General features: G+C 34.7%; 1 protein-coding gene across 1 annotated transcript in view; it reads right to left on the bottom strand.

Annotated features, from left to right (window-relative positions):
* The window catches only part of LOC108771392 (dipeptidase 1), a 119,289-nt gene extending 118,574 nt beyond the window's left edge, over nt 1–715 (bottom strand). Inside the window, exon 1 of the mRNA XM_018536665.1 lies at nt 419–715. Coding sequence (XP_018392167.1) covers nt 419–715 — 297 coding nt within the window. The remainder of the gene's footprint in view (nt 1–418) is intronic.
* Nucleotides 716–18,300: the final 17,585 nt, after the last annotated feature.

Here is an 18,300-nt window from a genome sequence, read left to right as displayed (position 1 = left end):
TTCAAATATATAATTCCGTTGAAAATCCGTAATAAAAAAACGTTATGTTAATTAAAACCTTTTTTTTGTAGAAATACTATTATAACATAAGCTACATTTAATGTGCTTGTTTTGTTTAACATTCTATTTCTTTGCTTTTTTCAGAAAATTGTGATTAAATTTATATCATTAATGTTCGTAAATGCTAATAATTGAAAAACAATTAATAATGTACAATACGACAGTAATTAACGATAGTAATTTAATTGAGGTGTTAAAAATCACCCCGGGTGATTTTATTTACGTAAAAAAATCAAGTGACCACGGGGTTAATCAATACAAATTAAATGGATTTTATAAATCCAGCATCAGCGGATGTGTTACAAATTTTCAGTTTAGGTCCGGAGGGTTAATGCGATCGAACTAATAAAATTCATACCTGAGGATAGGGCTGCTCCTCTTGATACGGTGTCCTGCGATGGCACTCGTCGTAGCACCTGGCGTCGTAGGCACTGGGCGGCCGTGGATACTGATCTTGCGCCGCTACCGCGCAGCAGTCCGGGATTTGCGCCTGGTAGGTCTCGTAGGGACACTTTTGATCAGGCTGGACCGCTCGTGGAGCTTGGTGAACGCGCTCCTGCGGCCCGCTTCCGTAACCAGCGCCGCCGCCGCCGCCGCCACCACCGCCGACGACACCGCCACCTCCGCCGCCTCCGCCGCCGCCGGCGTGATGCATCGTCGTCGTCCACTCTCGCGGACCTCCTCTCGCCTGACCTCGCACCACACCACCACCACCCTCTCCCGATCACTGCATCCTAATGCTGCGTGTTGCGCGATATGCGATCGAATCCGCGGCCTCGGCGAGCCTTGTCTTTGTCGTGCCGCCCTCTTCGCACGAGTCCATCCTCACCACATTCAACTATATCTTGCGCTCTCTCCTTCTCTCTGCAAGCATCCCAGGGGTTCCCTCTAGCCCATCTCCTTACCCATACCTGTGCAATTATTGCGTGTGAGAAGCTCACGTGCGGCAAGTCCTCGCGTGCATTCGCGCGGGTGCATCAATTCGTCAAGTGGGAATTTGCACCGCGAACGTCACCCACATTCGCGCCCGACTCGCGCCTGCATCCCATTCGAATTAATGCACCGCATTACAACCCGGACTGGGGTAACTCTGGGCCATCTGTATTCTCTCTTAACTGCCGAAAGTAAACCGCCGCGCCGGCTCTCTTCTTTACCTACTTTGCGCGCGTATCCACGAGTCAAGAGGAAAGGGAGGGGACTTTTTTGCGTTATTTACTCGAGCTCTTTTAATCTTAGTCCCTTCGGGCGCTTTTTCAGCGTCCCTTCTCATAGCGCAAGCTTTTAGATACTCGTACTCGCAGAACGGCGATGCTCGATCAACGTGCCAGGCTTGATCCACTCATTGATCTTCTCTGACCCCTTGTCTGGCGAAGCGTACGGTGTGTTGCTGTGTAAACTAATGAGTTTGCAAGGAATAGGATGAAGAATCGATCCTCGCCGCAATTTTGACATGCTAAGAATGCTAATGCGCATCGTCGGCTATTTCGTAAGCTACTTTCGAGATACGTGACGGCCTGTTACGTCAATAGACATCGAGTACGGTGATGTTATAAATGCTTTAAAGCGTTTTTCAATTAGTCAATTGTACAATTCTTTCTTCTAATTGATCAATTAAACGCTTTGAAGATTTGCAGTGAGACTTTGACCATTAACGGCAAAGACATTCCTTCCATCATATATGGATTCCTAATACTAACTTCATATTATCGCAATGTTTACTGAAATCTTGTAAAAAAATTATTAGAGAATCCTTAAATTTTTCAGATATTTTTATTCAAAATTCTTGAGAAGTTTTTAATGCATCTTTGAAATATATTGAAATATAAACCAACTGTATATTGAAAGTTATTAGAAAACAGAGGTACCATGAGATTATTTATTATTTTTTGATTGTTTATACAGTTATACTACGAAACTTATATAAGATACGCAAAACTTACTAGAAAATAGTATCAGTAAAATATTCTATTGAGGTGAGAATTATCTTCTACTGTCACCCTAATTTATTTTATAAAAACTCGTGAAATATACATATATGTATATGAGAATATGTACGAATTTGTATGCCATCTTATTGTTAATCAATCAACATTTTGCATTATCAAAAAAGAAAATTATAAAAGCAATGTTTTAAGAAAAAAAAAAATAGAACTTTAATTTAAAATTAAAAAAATTTTCCTGATTCTTAATTATATGAAAATCTATGATTTTCAAGAAAAAGAGACGTCCCCTAAAAATTACAGATTTTCTAGATTTTTTCAAGGAATAAACACTCTGGTTTTCTAATATACTGATATCACGCTCTTATTATCTACATATAGAAAAAATCCAGAATCAGTAATAAATTTCCAAAAGTATTTAAAGATAATTAAAAAGGAAAAACGTAAAAAATATGTATTTATTATTTTACTAAAGATGATTTGAATTCATATGGCCTAACTGTCAAATTGAAATCAATGCATTCTCATTTCTATATTTTGAATAATATAGAGAGAGCGACATCCTTATTTCAGTTTAAAACATTGCATATATGGGAAAAATAAGAAGTACTAGTAATCCACACGGATATATGTCGAAAGGATATTCTGATCCGCGATGAATTTCAAGAAGTTCATCTGGATTATTTCTATCGAAAATCCATCCGTCTTTTACGTGAAATGAATTTTGTCTCTTTGGAAACCACACGTACGTACTTTCCTAATTTAAACTTACAGCGTTCGTGCGGTCTTCGCGCTGATACATCCTCGTTATAGATCTTGGATATATCGGTTATGCGCGGGACTAAGTTGGATGAAGTGTCTGTGCATGGACCGTAATTAGCGGCTCTTAATTTATCGTGTAAGGGTCATACAAGCGCGCCCGTGTGAAACTTTGATGCAACGATAGAGCAGCACATAGGCGAGATCGTGTAAAGATTTAACGTGTCTATTTGAGACACGTTGGCATGTCTTTACCACGGCTTTCGGATATGTTAATCGCGAAAGGCGCTCTGGATCGATCGCCATATTTAGAACAACTACTCTGCTCCCGTTTCCCTTTATTCGAATAGTTATATGTAACTCGATTAGTTTACAAAACAACGACGTATAATTTCAACTTGCATGATATCTGAATGGCACAACACATACAAAGAGGAAACGACCATACAAAATGCAATCCCTACTGCAATAGCCTGTATTCTTCCAATAGTCTGTAATTTTTTATTGCTGACATATACAAATGTAAGTAATGTACATATAATATTATCTGTTAATAGTTAATAAGAGAAAACATCTCTTTTCATTTAATATAATAATTTATGAAGAAATACGCCGTATTTGCCAGTGCAAATATGAGTGAACAAATATAACTGAAATCTCTAGGCATATTGTTGGACTTGAAAACTGAAAAAAAAAATATATATAACGTTTGTGTCAACCTCTGGTATAGAAACGAAATATTTAGTTTCCGTTTTGCTTGTTCACAAACAAAATATTTCATTTTTGTTTTCATGAACTGAAGTGAAAAAAACCTTTTAAAATAAATTTAAAATTTTAAGTGTAATTTAATACAAAAAATTTTGAAATTTAATACAAAAAATTTTGTGTACGTGTTATTTATAGCAAACGGATGCTCCTGCAATTAAATATCGATGAAATCTTGTGCCGCACGCGTATTATATATACGTGATATTTTAAAATTAATTAAATAATATCATGTAATATTTTATTTATCAGATTATAACAAGAATGACATTATTTATCTCTTATTATAAACGCTAATTAAAAACTCATAATTAAAATAATTATTCTACTTTTGTTTTTATTATCAAAATTTCAATTAATATCGTTATTATCTCGGTTTAATATTTAGTCGGGCTACTCATATGATGCCAATATGAAGCTAATATGTTGTTCACCGTTATAGCCATAGATAATAAATCAACTAGATATAGATACTAGCAACATTATATCGGCAATCATTGCCTTTTATGATCTCGATTATAGAGACGCTTCATAAGTTTCTGTAATCCGAACTTAATCCGCATACGGTATGTATAAGATGACGTCAGAGCTGCATTTAACTCGCGAATTGCTTCATTATTTTACTGAGATACTCATTCAAAATCGATCTTAATTGATATTATAACAAAACGTGTGTAATTTTTTAACTGTATTATTTCTGCGCAAAATATATGATCGTAATTTTTATCCATTTAATAAATTAACATAAATGTAATTTATTAAATTATTCAATATCATTTAAAATTAAGAAAAAAGAAATAGAGAACTATATATAAATTTTTCTACGATTGATACGAATAATTTATCGAGATTTTATTTAATTACGAAGATTTTATAGATGCGAAATCTGATATCTTTCTGATGCGCGAATCGATACTCAATACATTCTTACCTTTAATTCCTCACTGATTCTAAATATATAAACCAATTATATTGAAGAATCTTACAAATTGAAAAGTTACTTTTTTTTATTGAACGTAGTCGCAAGATCTTTTTTGCAGCGATTCAGGACGCTGGACAAGGTGAATTTTCATGACTGATTCTCAAAGTAATCTCATTATTATCCGCAACACTTCAGCTCTCACTTACTCGCGCTGAGTAGCACGTTTCGGGAGTTCGTGTGTGTCGGAAATCAAAAATCCCTCCGCAAATACTTCGGAAGATATCAGCGGCGATTTTTACCTCCGTTGTATCATAGACGGCATAACTTGTTTCGACCAACAAATGCGAACGTGCTCAGAACTGCGAATCCGTTGGCTCTCTCTCGAGTGAATTAGACGCTGAGAAGAGATATCGAAGAAAAATATTTCACGGTGCAAACGCGGGTTTCAAAGAATTTAAAATACAGTTCCGGTATACAGAGCTTCCCCTCGAGCTCTATTCTTTTTTATTATTGAGGTAGAAATGAAAGGAACATAATTGCAAAGGTAGTTTGGAGCATTCTTAATTCTCAGTTCAACTACTCATTTGAAAAAATCATTCTTTCATCCTTTAATTAACCACAGATTTTTTGCAATAATTTTTTTTTAAAAAGGAGAAACATTGACTTTTCTCTCTGATATATCTGTCCTTGGAAACAAAAGGTTTTTTGCGAACTAACAAAGTTTTTTGAAGGCAGTTAAATAGAAAATTTTTTTCTCCCATTTTACATTCTACTTTCACGAGTTTCAATTCCAGATTTGAGTAAGTGAATGAGTGAGTGAATGAAAGTGTGTGTGTGTGTGTAGAGTATCTCAAAATTTTTTACAAAATACTATAACAAGAAAATTCTTCAAAAATTAAATAGAAAAATTACTGCTTAAAATAAATATTTACAAATAACTCTTTTATACATAATCTTTCAAAAATTTCGCGGAAAGAATTTTCTCTTAAAATATGTCCTGAAAATATAGCAGTTGTGATACAATACAATATTTTAAAGATTTTTATTCTGCACTTCAGTTATAAATTAATCAAACTTATTCTATATATTTTATTGTAGTTTTATTAATAAATGGAAGAGATTTACATAAAAAATTCTACAAAATATACTGTTGTCCCCCGACTGTAATATTTTCAGGCTAAATTTTAAGAAAAAATTCTTTCCGTGTCTGCTAGTTAATATTTTGAGTTGCACATTTTAGGATTTTGCATATTAAAATATACCTATACCTGAATATTTAAAAGCTACAGCAAATCCTTCAATTTTTTTTTTTTAGAGAAAAAGATGAATAATGTATAAGACACACTAATATACTATATCAAGATAACTGTTAGATTTGTCATTTCGTATTATTTTTTGCATAATTTACAAATAAAACAAATGATGCATGATCGTAGAATTAGAACGAACCTACAGCCCCGGCATGCACACACACGCGCTCCCGCAATTCAGCCATGAGCTCTCCCGGAAACCCGGTTCGATCACGAATTCAACGTGCGCGCGCGTAGCGTTCGCGCTCGTCCCGCCAGTGGATCCAGTTCCCTTTTGTTTTACTTCGCCTCTCATCTCTGGCCGCTTCCCATAGTGCATTCTCTGGACGATGGCGATGCTTTCGATGTATGTATTCTTATCCTATATTTCCTTCGTCCGTGAGTTCCACGACGAACGATAGCACCGTCCAACTAAAACCAAGGCCCTCTCGATGATCAGCGGAACGGCAGCTGGGAAGGACGGTAGGGCGAAATAGGGCGAGATGATACGGAAAGCTCGTTGACTGCGACTTCCCGCGCGTGCACTGTTTTATTCATCGTCCGTAGTCATGGAAATACTACCTGACCGATCCGTGCATTCACGGTCGATTCCACAAACACTCGATTGACCGAATGGAATCCTATTTTTATTTTGCTATTCTATAATTTGTATCCGGAGGCAGTCACGTCTCGTCAATCAGCGCCTATCTATCCAGATAACATGCATGTCAAAAGACGTCATAAAGATGTCTTGTAGACATATCTAAAAGACATTTTCTGTCTGTAATTTTTTAGACATGCATGGATATCAACGTATTTTTTAATTTCTCATTGCTCTTAAATATCGCTTCCTTATTTCAAAAGTGGCACAACTTTAAAAAAATCAAATTTCATGTCTCGGTGATCGAATTAGAAGGCACGACTGCACGGAATTCGGAAGATCCGGGTTTAAATTCTAAATGAGTAATATTTTTTGCAATAAATTATTTATAGTATTTAATTTTTTTAGACCTCTCTGATTTAAAATCACATTAAATTTTTTAAAAATTCAATTCAAAGGCACTTTAATAAGTAATTCATATTAAATAACCAATTTTTTTTAAATTTTGATTATTTTTTCAACATATACATGCATTATATCCAATCTCGTCAATAGAATGAAATAATTTGAACGGATAATATCTTCAAATTTGATTACAGTGTACACAACGTTTGAATGAGTTAAGATGCTTGTTAACATCAAATTATTAACATCCAAAATGCTTATTTACATCAATAGCATTTAATTGCTTGTCAATTTGATTTATGATATTGCTACTCCAACTTCGGTTTAGGGTTTCAAAGCCAACAAATAATCGACACGGTTTGCTTAAACTGAAAATTGTGTAAACTCGTGAGAAATATTACGAAGTATCACTTTGATCGAATATGACATTTTTTACTCATATATGTGTTTAACTAATTAATTAGTTTCCCAAAAATAGAAGAGAGAATATTTTTTTAACTTTACAGAAAGAGAGTTACTGATTAATCAAATAATGTCGGTCAAAAGAGTATATTCTTAATATAATTTAATGTCATTTAGGTCACATTTTCGTTTCGCAATTCTTAAGAAATCAATCTTTTTAAATTATGACAATTTTAGCAACTTTTCTTTAAAAGTCACCCTTTTGAATTGTGACGAACTTTTAATGATTAAAGGTAATGTAGGGTAATTTACTCAACTCCTTAATGGTAATAACTCAAAAAATCAATCTTTTTTGGTTGTGTCACTTTTAGGAAGTAAGAGGACGATATATATACGAAATTTTTCTATAAATATTGAAGAGTGAAGAGATTTTTCCATACCTCTTTTTCATTTTAGTATATTACTGAATAATTTACGGTCGACTTCCTTATAACAAAAATATTGAGGTTGAAGTGATTGATTATCAAGAAGTTTCAACGAATTAAGCTTCCGGATTACAAGTAGGTAAATTATGTTTTGCTTGTCCAATAACTTTTAGAACTTGACAGAATTTCAAATTCAGTTATCAATATTTAACGTTGGAATTTTGAATGTTATGAAGAAGTATAACATCTAATAAAATTCTCGTTGGGGAAAAAATCAAATTATTGACGAAGAAAAACTTCAAATTAGACGAAGAATCCGAAAGTTGTCACGAAAGAGTGCTCTGGAACATTTTGTATATTTACAAGAATCTTAAGAATCACCGAGATTGTCGATAGAAGAGCTCGTTAGTAATAAAACGACTCCGAGCGCGCAAACTTGGAAAAGTTTCAATAGACCGTCGAAATCTTCTCGGGCAGCTTGAAGCTCGATCGGAATGTATTTGCCGACGTTTTAATATTCCATGACGAAACGTGACTACGTAGGGACGTTTCGTACATCTACTTACGGATTTTTATACGCTTTTCGTGCCGCGGTACGTCACAAAGGGTCATACGTTGCGCTTTACAACTGGAGTTTAATAAAATATCTTAGACGACCTAGCACATTCAACCGCAACGCTCGAACGCTTCCCGCCGATATTGTAAAACTTTTAGGGTTGAGCTTCTTTACGTGGCTTGCATTACGACCGATATACGTGTGCACGATTTTTGAAGAGTTGTGAAGCATTAATCGAATCTACAATAAGAGCTTGATTCAAAAAATGTCTCGCGAAGAAAAAATTAATACTTTTTTAAGATAAATTATATAAAATTTGGTAAAAAATTATTTTCTATAAACAAATTAAATAATATAATAGTATACTGAGAATCCCATTTTATTGAATCAACTATATAATTTTTTTTGGATATGGGCTAATAAATCCTTGGTTAATGAAACGAAGCCTATCTACTATGTTTAGTAATGTAAATTCCAATCAGAAACGACTATATTACGTAATACAAATTTGGCATTCTCATCGTTAAAAAATTTTGAAAATAAAAACCTTGAAGCGATAGCTACATAAGATTTATTTGAGGCAATAAAATGGCCGTACTTTTTATTTTTAATCGCACATATATTTTAATAAAAATCGTACAAGAGGGACGTGCAATCGGTCTTTGTGAACCAGCGTAAACCTGTTGCACGGATTGATACGTTCTCACTTTCGGGGCGAATAGAAAAATATCTCGCTACAAAACTGTTAGTTTCTCGCGTGAATTTTGTCGAGGTGGACGATACAACTTAGGAGCGACGTCGCGACTCGGCCGAGGCAATTTCATCGTCGCGGCGATGAAATTGCCGTTAGATCGGGCAGATAATTTTCTCTCTTCTCTGGTGGATCCGGGGGTAGCCCTCCGGAGCGAGAGGAGACTTCATCATTTAAGGACGAACCGAGCGCCCGGTTCTCTGTCGGACGCGATCATCAATCTTCGCGAGGCAAAGGTAACACGTTCATCTCCCAATTACGAGGCCTCTTCCTTCCGGGAAGGAAGATTTGCATCTCAGAGATAGGTGCATCTTTTAGCCGGAATCGACTCCCGGCAACTTTACAAAGATATTCAGTTTATACGTCTTCCATGAGAAAACCATTTCCGTTCCGGAATGAATGACGCTCGTGATATTTTGCTTCATTCAGTTACATGAATATTTATATGCCAGATACTTATTTATATAATCAAATACTATAAATCAAACTGAATCTCTGAATGGTAAATGCAAAAGAAGTAGAAAGTTAGGAAGGAGAAATATGAAAAAGTCTTTTTTCTCGAAGATTCAAATATATATTTCAAGCATATGCTAATTGTTAAATATTTTTATTATAAATAACAGACTCACAATCTCTTGCGACTGCATGCGAAGCACAATCATACTCGGAAATCTAGTCTGAAGAAATGGCAATGACTACAAAGGAAAGTTAGAAGTCTCCCTTTCACAAACTACAAGTGATGTTTTCACAAATGGAATGGTCCTCTAGGAAAACTATATTACTATATACTTCTTTTAACTCGTTGAAACGCAAGAATCAGTTAGGACAACATAACGCAGTGAAAGAAAAAGAGGTCACGTATTATTAAACGATGTAAGACGTACAACGATGTAAGATTGCGTGGGAGAGAATTTCTTTAAAATCTATCGTTTCCTTTTAGAGATCGATCGATAAAATAAAATTTACAGCTCGTTGATTTAAAATCTATGTGAGTACATTGGCGTTTTAGTTCACGCATACACTTCTATACTCACACCGATCGATATAATTTTCTCGTCTCTTTTTGAACCATTTGTGTCGTCTCTCTCGTTATATTCGTGCACCCATAGAAAAGATATCCGAATTCAATACTATTATTCCTTTTATACTTATATTATAAAATAAGATCGATACAGAGACAATTATATCGTTGAGAAGGTAATGGTTTGTTCTTAAATGAAAAATTCTTACAGCTAGAATATAAAATAATTAGTACAAACGTATAAACTTAAATTAAATGTATAAACTTAAATTGATATGGTTACTGTAGTCTCAAGTCAACAGTAAATATTATAAATCAATCTTATTTAATTCAAAGGAGAAAAATAGGTACATGTTATTGATCTAATTATAAATTTTTTATTTTTAGGTATACTGCATAAGGTTGCGAAGAATAAATACGTCAAGAACATTTTTTGTCTCGTTATCGGAAATCCTTTCTGCATAAGAGAACGTATAGCGATTCCTGGTCGAAGGATTTTCTTATGATACGTCTTGGAACTTGGACACGTCCCGATTGCAAACGCATACGTATGTATAATACAATACTCACGTGCACGCGAGAGATGTACCGTCGTGCCATTACGTCGATAATGACATGCGGCGACATGTTACACTCCGATTATAGATCGGGGCTACTCGAAATCCGTGTCGGAGCCTGCAAATTTGCGATATAGGACGTGCGATATGTAATCACTGGGAAATTGCTGAAATTAATTTTCAGTTGTCAAAGCTCCGCTGAAGAGAAATTTCCATAAAATTCAATGTTAAATGCTTCTACGCAAACGAGCTGTTTGTTTTAAAAGCTGGATAATTTGCATTTAAAAAATCGCTTTTGCATTGCGTTTAAAAATTAAAAGAAATTTAATATCTCGGTGTAAATTATCAGAACAGAATTATTAAAGAGAATTATTGCACAAACGTTTATGCGTTACTTCCAGTTTATGCAGTAATAACAGAATAAAAGATACTCACATTGGATGTGTTAGGGATTATATACCGAGAAATTAAATGCAATTTAAATAATATTAAAAATATGACTGGATACTTAAATAAAAACTGAAATTAATATCTGTGCATAAAGCATCAAAATTTTCCAGTGATCTATTTCTCCTTGTAAATCGAATGAATCTGCAATGGTATCTTATTTGAACGACGATCCTATATATATATTACATACGATATATAGCGTATATCGTATCTCGCTTGCTCGAGATGTAAATATATGTAATACAGCAAATATGATCTGACAAGCCATGTAGAACTTTTTCGTCGTCGACTTGTCACGAGAATATATCGATACTGTAATTTACATATCTGAAATTACCCGCGGCGTACTATATCATACTTATCAATGCAAATCGAAAAGCCGTGCCCGCGTGAAGCCGTATGTAGCACAATTGAAATTTGCGATGATTCACGATCGTCGGTTCGGACATATGTTGCTTCGGGCACGCATAGAGCATGTTAATTTAAATGTTAAGCATAGATAATCTTGCCGTGTTGCAACGATCGTATAGTATCGTTCTCGCCACAAATTGTAAGATTGTAAGCTCGTCTTCCGGGGTTTTAGGTCGCGTGTGTTATCCGCGTTTGTTGAACGCACGCTAGGGCTGTCAGCTACACTTTTTTCCGATAAGAAAAGACTCGCGTTCCTGACGGGACGATCAGTCAAGATCGTGTGTGGCAAGACGTTCATCCACCGCCAATTACTAAGCTTCGAGAAAAAGTAATAATTTGCCTCTCCATTTTTTATACTGAAAAAATACTGAATTTTAATAAATATTTGTTTGAATAGTTTTAAACAAGTTTTTATCAAACACATATTTATTTGATATAAAAACCATTTTATTTAACTATCATTTTTTATTAAGTAAATATTTATTTACTATAAGTAAAAAAATGTTCACTTAATTATTCAAAACAATATGTGTATTAAGATTTAGTAATTTTTTTTTCCAGTGTTCAGTACTTCAGCATTTTTCTGGTGATTTTGAATTTAATTTTTATCATAATAATTTTATTATTATGAATGTTTACAATTAAATCCAAAGTAAATTTTCATCTAATGTATCTCGCTTTTCTCAATTTAATGTGTTAGTTTTCTGGAGCTGATGACGAGTCTATTGAATCTCTTTATGCAGTGATTGTTTGAATAACAAAAATTCTGATGAGTAAAAATAACTCAGCTTTTGTTGTGAAGTGATGTTAAGACAAAAAAATACATTATTATATTTACATTTTACTATTAGTTCTCAATTATTATGTATTATTATTGTAGCAAATACAATTTTACACAAAAATATTTCTTTATGTTACATCTGCTTGATTTCAATTATTCTTATTAAAATAAACTTAATAGTCATTCCTTTTTATACGAGTTACTTTTCTTGAATTAATTAGTTCTTTGAAATTAATTAATGCCTTTTAATCAATATATATGAAATCGATCTCACAAATCCAATATCAGTAACTGTGTTACAGATTTTGACGTAAATTTTGAGCTTTAAAGAGTTAAAATAGAGAGAGAGAGTAACGTTTTGTTAATTCTCGCAAGTAAATTTTATTGTGAAAAAAAGGAAAAAGAAGTAAGGTCATAATAATATCCTGTGATCTTCAAATCGCAACGCATCAAAACTTGAATGCGAAATTTAAGTCTAGGCTTTTCGCGAGGCTCGATTGTAATACCGTCGCGATCGTAGATCCTATGAGCTCTGCGCAGAGAACTATGCCGATAAGTTTGATTAATTACGGCCAGGCGCGCGCGGTAGGATTATCCATTTCCAGGAGAAATGCGAAAACGCGTCAGATACTTCCAATAATTCGCCGTCTTCGTAACGCGAACGGGATTGGGAAGTCCTTTGTCTTCCGTTCGTTCGCGTCGATCGACCAACCATCTATCGCTCGGTCTTCTAATTTTGTTTCCATATTTTTTTTTGCACGAGCTATCGTATCATAGGCGAATGTATGGCGGAAGCTTCATCGATCTTAGTTACGAAAGTTCAAACATAAGAAGATCCGAACGCGCTATCCGTTAATTACACGTTTCTCGAATGGCGTGAAAGAGGGTTTTATAGCAAGTAAAACGTTAATTTCTACCAAGTCGAAGTGCATGAACTCACCTATATCGCACTAATGACCTTTCCGTTGGAATCAGCAGATACGAAAGCGGTATTCTTATCATGATGATATATTACGTTATCGTAATCTACCAACTGTCTCGAAAATTGCGTATCTCTTTGTCTATTTCTTTCGTAGAATTACTTGACAAGAACACGAGTCATTTATTCTTTGTAAAAGTTGATTATTAAAATGTCCTCTTTTTAAGGACCTTATTATATTTGATATACTCATAGAGCTTTCGATCATTATATTGCAGATTTACAAGCTTTATTTTTTGTTTTTTACAAACTTTTTAATAACTCTTCGATTCATTTTGAACATGGTCGTTGAGTATACATTTGCAATAACTCGTCACTTGATCTCTCAACGCGAGTGCGCTGCGAGAAGCGATGGTCCATTTTTTTATTTTTTTCTCCTCTCCCTACATTAAAAGCTCAGCTTTGATATCCTGCGAAACCTCGAGTCTGTATCCACGTTTTCACGACGTTATATCGTGTCGACGGGACGAAGTCGCGAAGATACACTGGTGACGGTGGGTCCTTTCGCGAGATCGTTACGAGATCTTTACGAGTTCCTTACAAGTTCGTTGCGAAGAGGTATAGAGAGAGAGAGAGAGAGAGAGAGAGAGAGAGAGATCTGTGCGGATGTAGATGCGAATCCTTGTTTATCGAGTTCGCGTTTCTCACAGCGTTGCTCGCTTCCGCCGTTTTAGGATAGACACGAGCGTCAAATAACAGCACGAAATGGTATTCTTTACCGTATACTAACTTCCAAGAGAACGTCTGTATCCTATTTTATTGCTTTTTTCTCTTTTGTTTTATTGCTTTTTATTTTTTTTTTTTCGTAATATGCGGTTTTCGCCAGCACAAAGATACAGCATACAGCAAAAGTATTTATATTGTAGATTCGACGGCATTCCGTTTTTAGAGAAAGCACCGTTATTCAGTCTGTTCTAAACTATTTAGCGTTGTTGTATGGGTCATTGTATGTGTGTTGTATAAGAATGAAATTGTTGCTCTTAAATGCTTTTTGAGCTTTGTATCAAAGAGCTTTGTATTTGAGACGTTACTGAAATCGAATACGATTTCACAGAGAGATTCTGGAGTTTAAAGCGCAAAAAGATATCGAAATGTAAGGAAGTAATCGAGTGTATTGTGTAAGAAATAGCTACGAAAATTTGTTCTGACAAGAAATGAGTTAAAATAGTCTTTTTTTTTTATGATAATAAATGTTCACTAAAAAAATCTGAAATTTTTAGAGAATTTGAAAATCAGAGATTTCGCAAAATTTTTTATTGGTTTGTTACACAGGGAATTTTTGGAGTTTTATTTTTTAATTTAAATTCTTCTCTCTGAAAATATTATACCTTTAATCATTTTTTAAAAGATAAATATGGTCTCCCTGTGTTTCTACTAAATTACAATACTTATTTTCTAATCTTATTCGAAATTTTTGAATAAACATATCTGGAAACCCGAGAATTGTCAAAGAATGTTTTTACAAAAATGTAATGAACACCTTAAATAAATTTCACTCGTATTTATATATAGAGAGAGATATACCAATTAAATAAGATATCTATTTTTGGATCGCGTGAATATCAGGTTTATCCAAATAAAATTAAACGTCTGGCAGGATAAAATAAGAGACTATTGATCGGCAATGAGCTTTTTGTTTCTAGTAAAAGGGGGATTCGCGTAATATCCCTGCTTTCTCTGTGCAAGCGAAACGCAAAACTCTAGCGCGCTCGCGATTTCAGAGCTACCACGTGACTCGCAGCCCGATCTGCTCGAATAAGAAACTCGAGGATATTTCGCGGGAATTCCCGGGAATCCCGCCGATAACTCTCCCCGTATCTGCGCTGACTCGGCCATTTCTCCGCTTCTGCGAGTACGACATCCGCGAGAAGTCCGATAAAATGGAAAGCAGGAAAAAGAGAGAAAGACAAATAGAAAGAGAGGAACGTTTATTTAGCGCTCTGCGCGATGTAGTTCCCTTGGCTCCTTGAAAACGGAGAATATAAGACATGTTTGCGTAAAACAATATTTTCGGTGGGATATATATATGTAGTATTCCTGAATCTTGTATATGTAAATAACGTAACATGTTATACGCGACCAGTGTCCTCCTGCGACTAAAAGGAAAGTATCGACTTTGCAATTTATTGTTATGAAAAATTCTTTCTACTTTATTTCTTCTACACAACTCTAACTGTATTGATATTTACACTAGGAAAAAGAATCTAATTATATTAATTGGAATTCTGATTGAAAATAGATATGTCACATAGAATTTTTTATTTCAATCTATCACAATTCTAGTTAAGATGATCGAAAATCTGATTGATAATATTAGAATCTTTATGTTCGTCCATTTTCAACTAAAAATTTTTTAATATTCCATAAATGTAATCCATTCTTATATAAACCTGATCTACAATTGCGTAAGTATAGTTGTAAGTGATCGTAGTTGTAAGAATTCTTCAATCACAGTTGGATATTCTCCTCGTAATTGGTCAAGTCTTATAATTGGTCCTTCAACTGTAATTGGTCAAGTCTTACAACTACAACTACGTTTACGCAATTGTAGATCGGACTTTACTCTGAATTTTTCACACGTATTTTTATTTTGCGTGAGCATCTCAAAAAAAAAAAGACGATGAAGCTTATTGTATAGACTTTGTTCGAGCTTTGCTAAAATCGTTATACGACAAATAGAACGGGATTGTCGAGACGTGCATCGTCGTTTTCGAAGATCGAATTTGACCTCGCGACGAAGGCTCGCGCACATCACATGAATAATAAGTGCCGGCGCTTTCCAACCGCAGATATATATATTAAAGCCGATCATCAGTCCCGATGTAATCGGATATTTTTAATCATAGTATATCGTTAGATTGCCCAGATCACTAAACGTGCAGCAGAAAAAAAGCGCACCATCGATCTAGCATATCGTTGCGGTACATATTAATTTTTGAAAAAGCAATCGGGGGTAAAACGTGAGTATATTTAGCTCCAGCGTTGTTGTGCGTAAAATATTGGTTTTCTACAGATGATCTTTTAATTTTGATGGTGTTGAATATGATCGGCTGAAACAATTCCATTCAAATACCTCACATCTTTTTCATAATCTCGTCTCGATGATATTCGGGAATTTTAGAATCAAAAATAATTTTCTGCACAATCAGCATGGACATTTTTTAATAACAATGTAATTGTAATTTAAAAACTCACTTGCAGAAATAAGATTCAGTTTTCTAAATATATGTATATACCAGTTCAACACGATATGCGATAACGAATCGCGAAGAGATCTCTGTTTAGTGAATTATTTTATAAGGATTCCAAGTTTAGAGATTTGATTAATTTTCTATGCGTCTCAGTCTAATAAGAATAAATCAAATATTCCGATATATTGTTTATTTTATAAGTGAACATAGATACTATTTCAGCACGAATATATATATAATAACGAATAACAAAAGAGATATTTGTTTCGCGAATTGTTCTACAAGGATTTTGAATTTGGAGTACGATTCATTTCAAATGCGCCAGTCTAGTAAGAAATAAATCAAATAATCCGACTTTTGCGATACATTCGTAAGCAAATTCGAGATTGTTTGAAACCGTTGTCTTGGAAAGTTTCGTGCGAATACATTTAACGGAACGATCGAGCCGTGAAGACCTATCGAGCGAAGCCATAAATCGCCGAGGAGACATGGAAGATCAGGAGAAGACGCCGAAGTAAAGCAAGATGAATGCCAGAGGAAAGAGAGAGACAAGCAGGAAAGAAAAGATCAACGACGAAGAAGAGGTCACACTTGAATTTGGTGAGAGGAAGAACGATGGTACGAATCGATATTCGCCGAGTAGCGACTTCATCGCAGAGTTTCGTATGAGGAATTTGTGACAATAATATACTGAGCAAGTTTATCCTGTATATTTATCTTCAGAATTGCTCATCTCGGTATCTATACGTTCTGATAAAAAAATAGCAGCATTTTTAGATTTTTCAGTAGTCGATCATTTGAATATCAAGTTTAAGAATACGTTGAAATTACTTATGTATTATATTCATAATTTTACGTGTTTATTTTGTAGTTTTGGCTATAAGCACCCCCATAAATTGACGTTACTATTGAAAAATAATATTTATCTTTATAATAATGTTAATATTTTAATAGTCCTCCTTTCGATTTTATTACCGCTTTTTATCACCGCAAGAAAATGAGGAAAACGCTTACATTTCTTACATAAAATACGGTTACCGTATAAAATTCAAGTTAATATATACCCATGGTTTTTAAATTTTTTATTAAACAACATGGCTATGACGACCTATATGATCAAGGTTGTATAACAAAAATTTACGAAATTATAAATATACCAATTTGGGGATTAATCATATTTTATATTCTATGCAATAATATCTTCTTTTCCTTGAATATATTTCGCGTGGAACACGTTTATACTTGTATACACGTGCGCGATCGCTTCTTGTTGTAATAGTTTGACAGCGTTTAATCGTTAATTAGATGTCGTTAAGTTTTATTAGTAATTGGATAAGTTTGCGACGGCGAAGACTTGGGATACAATGCGTGCGATGCCTGCGAAGATGTTGCCGTTGTGTGCGCGTGAACTTCGCGTTCGCGAGACGGCGAACTCGACAATGCGACGATTCACTGCTCCCAGGATGAACGTATTTACTTTCGAGCGTTTTCCTATTCCGCCTTTCAGTACACCTGACAACAGTCTATTACGCGATATCGACAGACGTTGAAACTGCACGGCCGTTTCTGCGCGCGAGACGGGCAGGCGCGCGAAAATCTCACCAGAGAATTTTTTGAGCAATTTCTCGCTTACTTTTTCGTCAACGCAAATCTGTGGACTTTCATATTTTTTGCCTTTCCGTGAGAGAGATAACGAAGATTATTCTTTAACTTCGTTCTTTATTGTGTTGAAAATTTACGAAAAATTCAAAATTTTCATTTAACATTAATTATCGCAAAAATTAATTAATTCACGAAATCTGATATTTAGATGTTGCGGAATTGTATGATATATTCGAACATTTAAATTTAAATCTCACGTAATAGACGTTCCTATTTTTTCTACTTTAGTATTTCCTCTGGATTTTCTTGCGTTCCTAATTTTGTGATACTATTACGTGAATATTCAGCCGAAGGAATTCACGCTTGTCGTGCAAATTCCACTTGGTTTTCCGCAAGTCGCACAAGAGAGAGAGAGAGTTCGCGACGCGTACGC

This window comes from Cyphomyrmex costatus, unplaced genomic scaffold, assembly GCF_001594065.2.
Source record: "Cyphomyrmex costatus isolate MS0001 unplaced genomic scaffold, Ccosl1.0 scaffold158, whole genome shotgun sequence".
Taxonomy (NCBI): domain Eukaryota; kingdom Metazoa; phylum Arthropoda; class Insecta; order Hymenoptera; family Formicidae; genus Cyphomyrmex; species Cyphomyrmex costatus.
The sequence above is the reverse complement of the archived record's forward strand: the minus strand, read 5'-3'. Positions and strand labels throughout refer to the sequence as shown.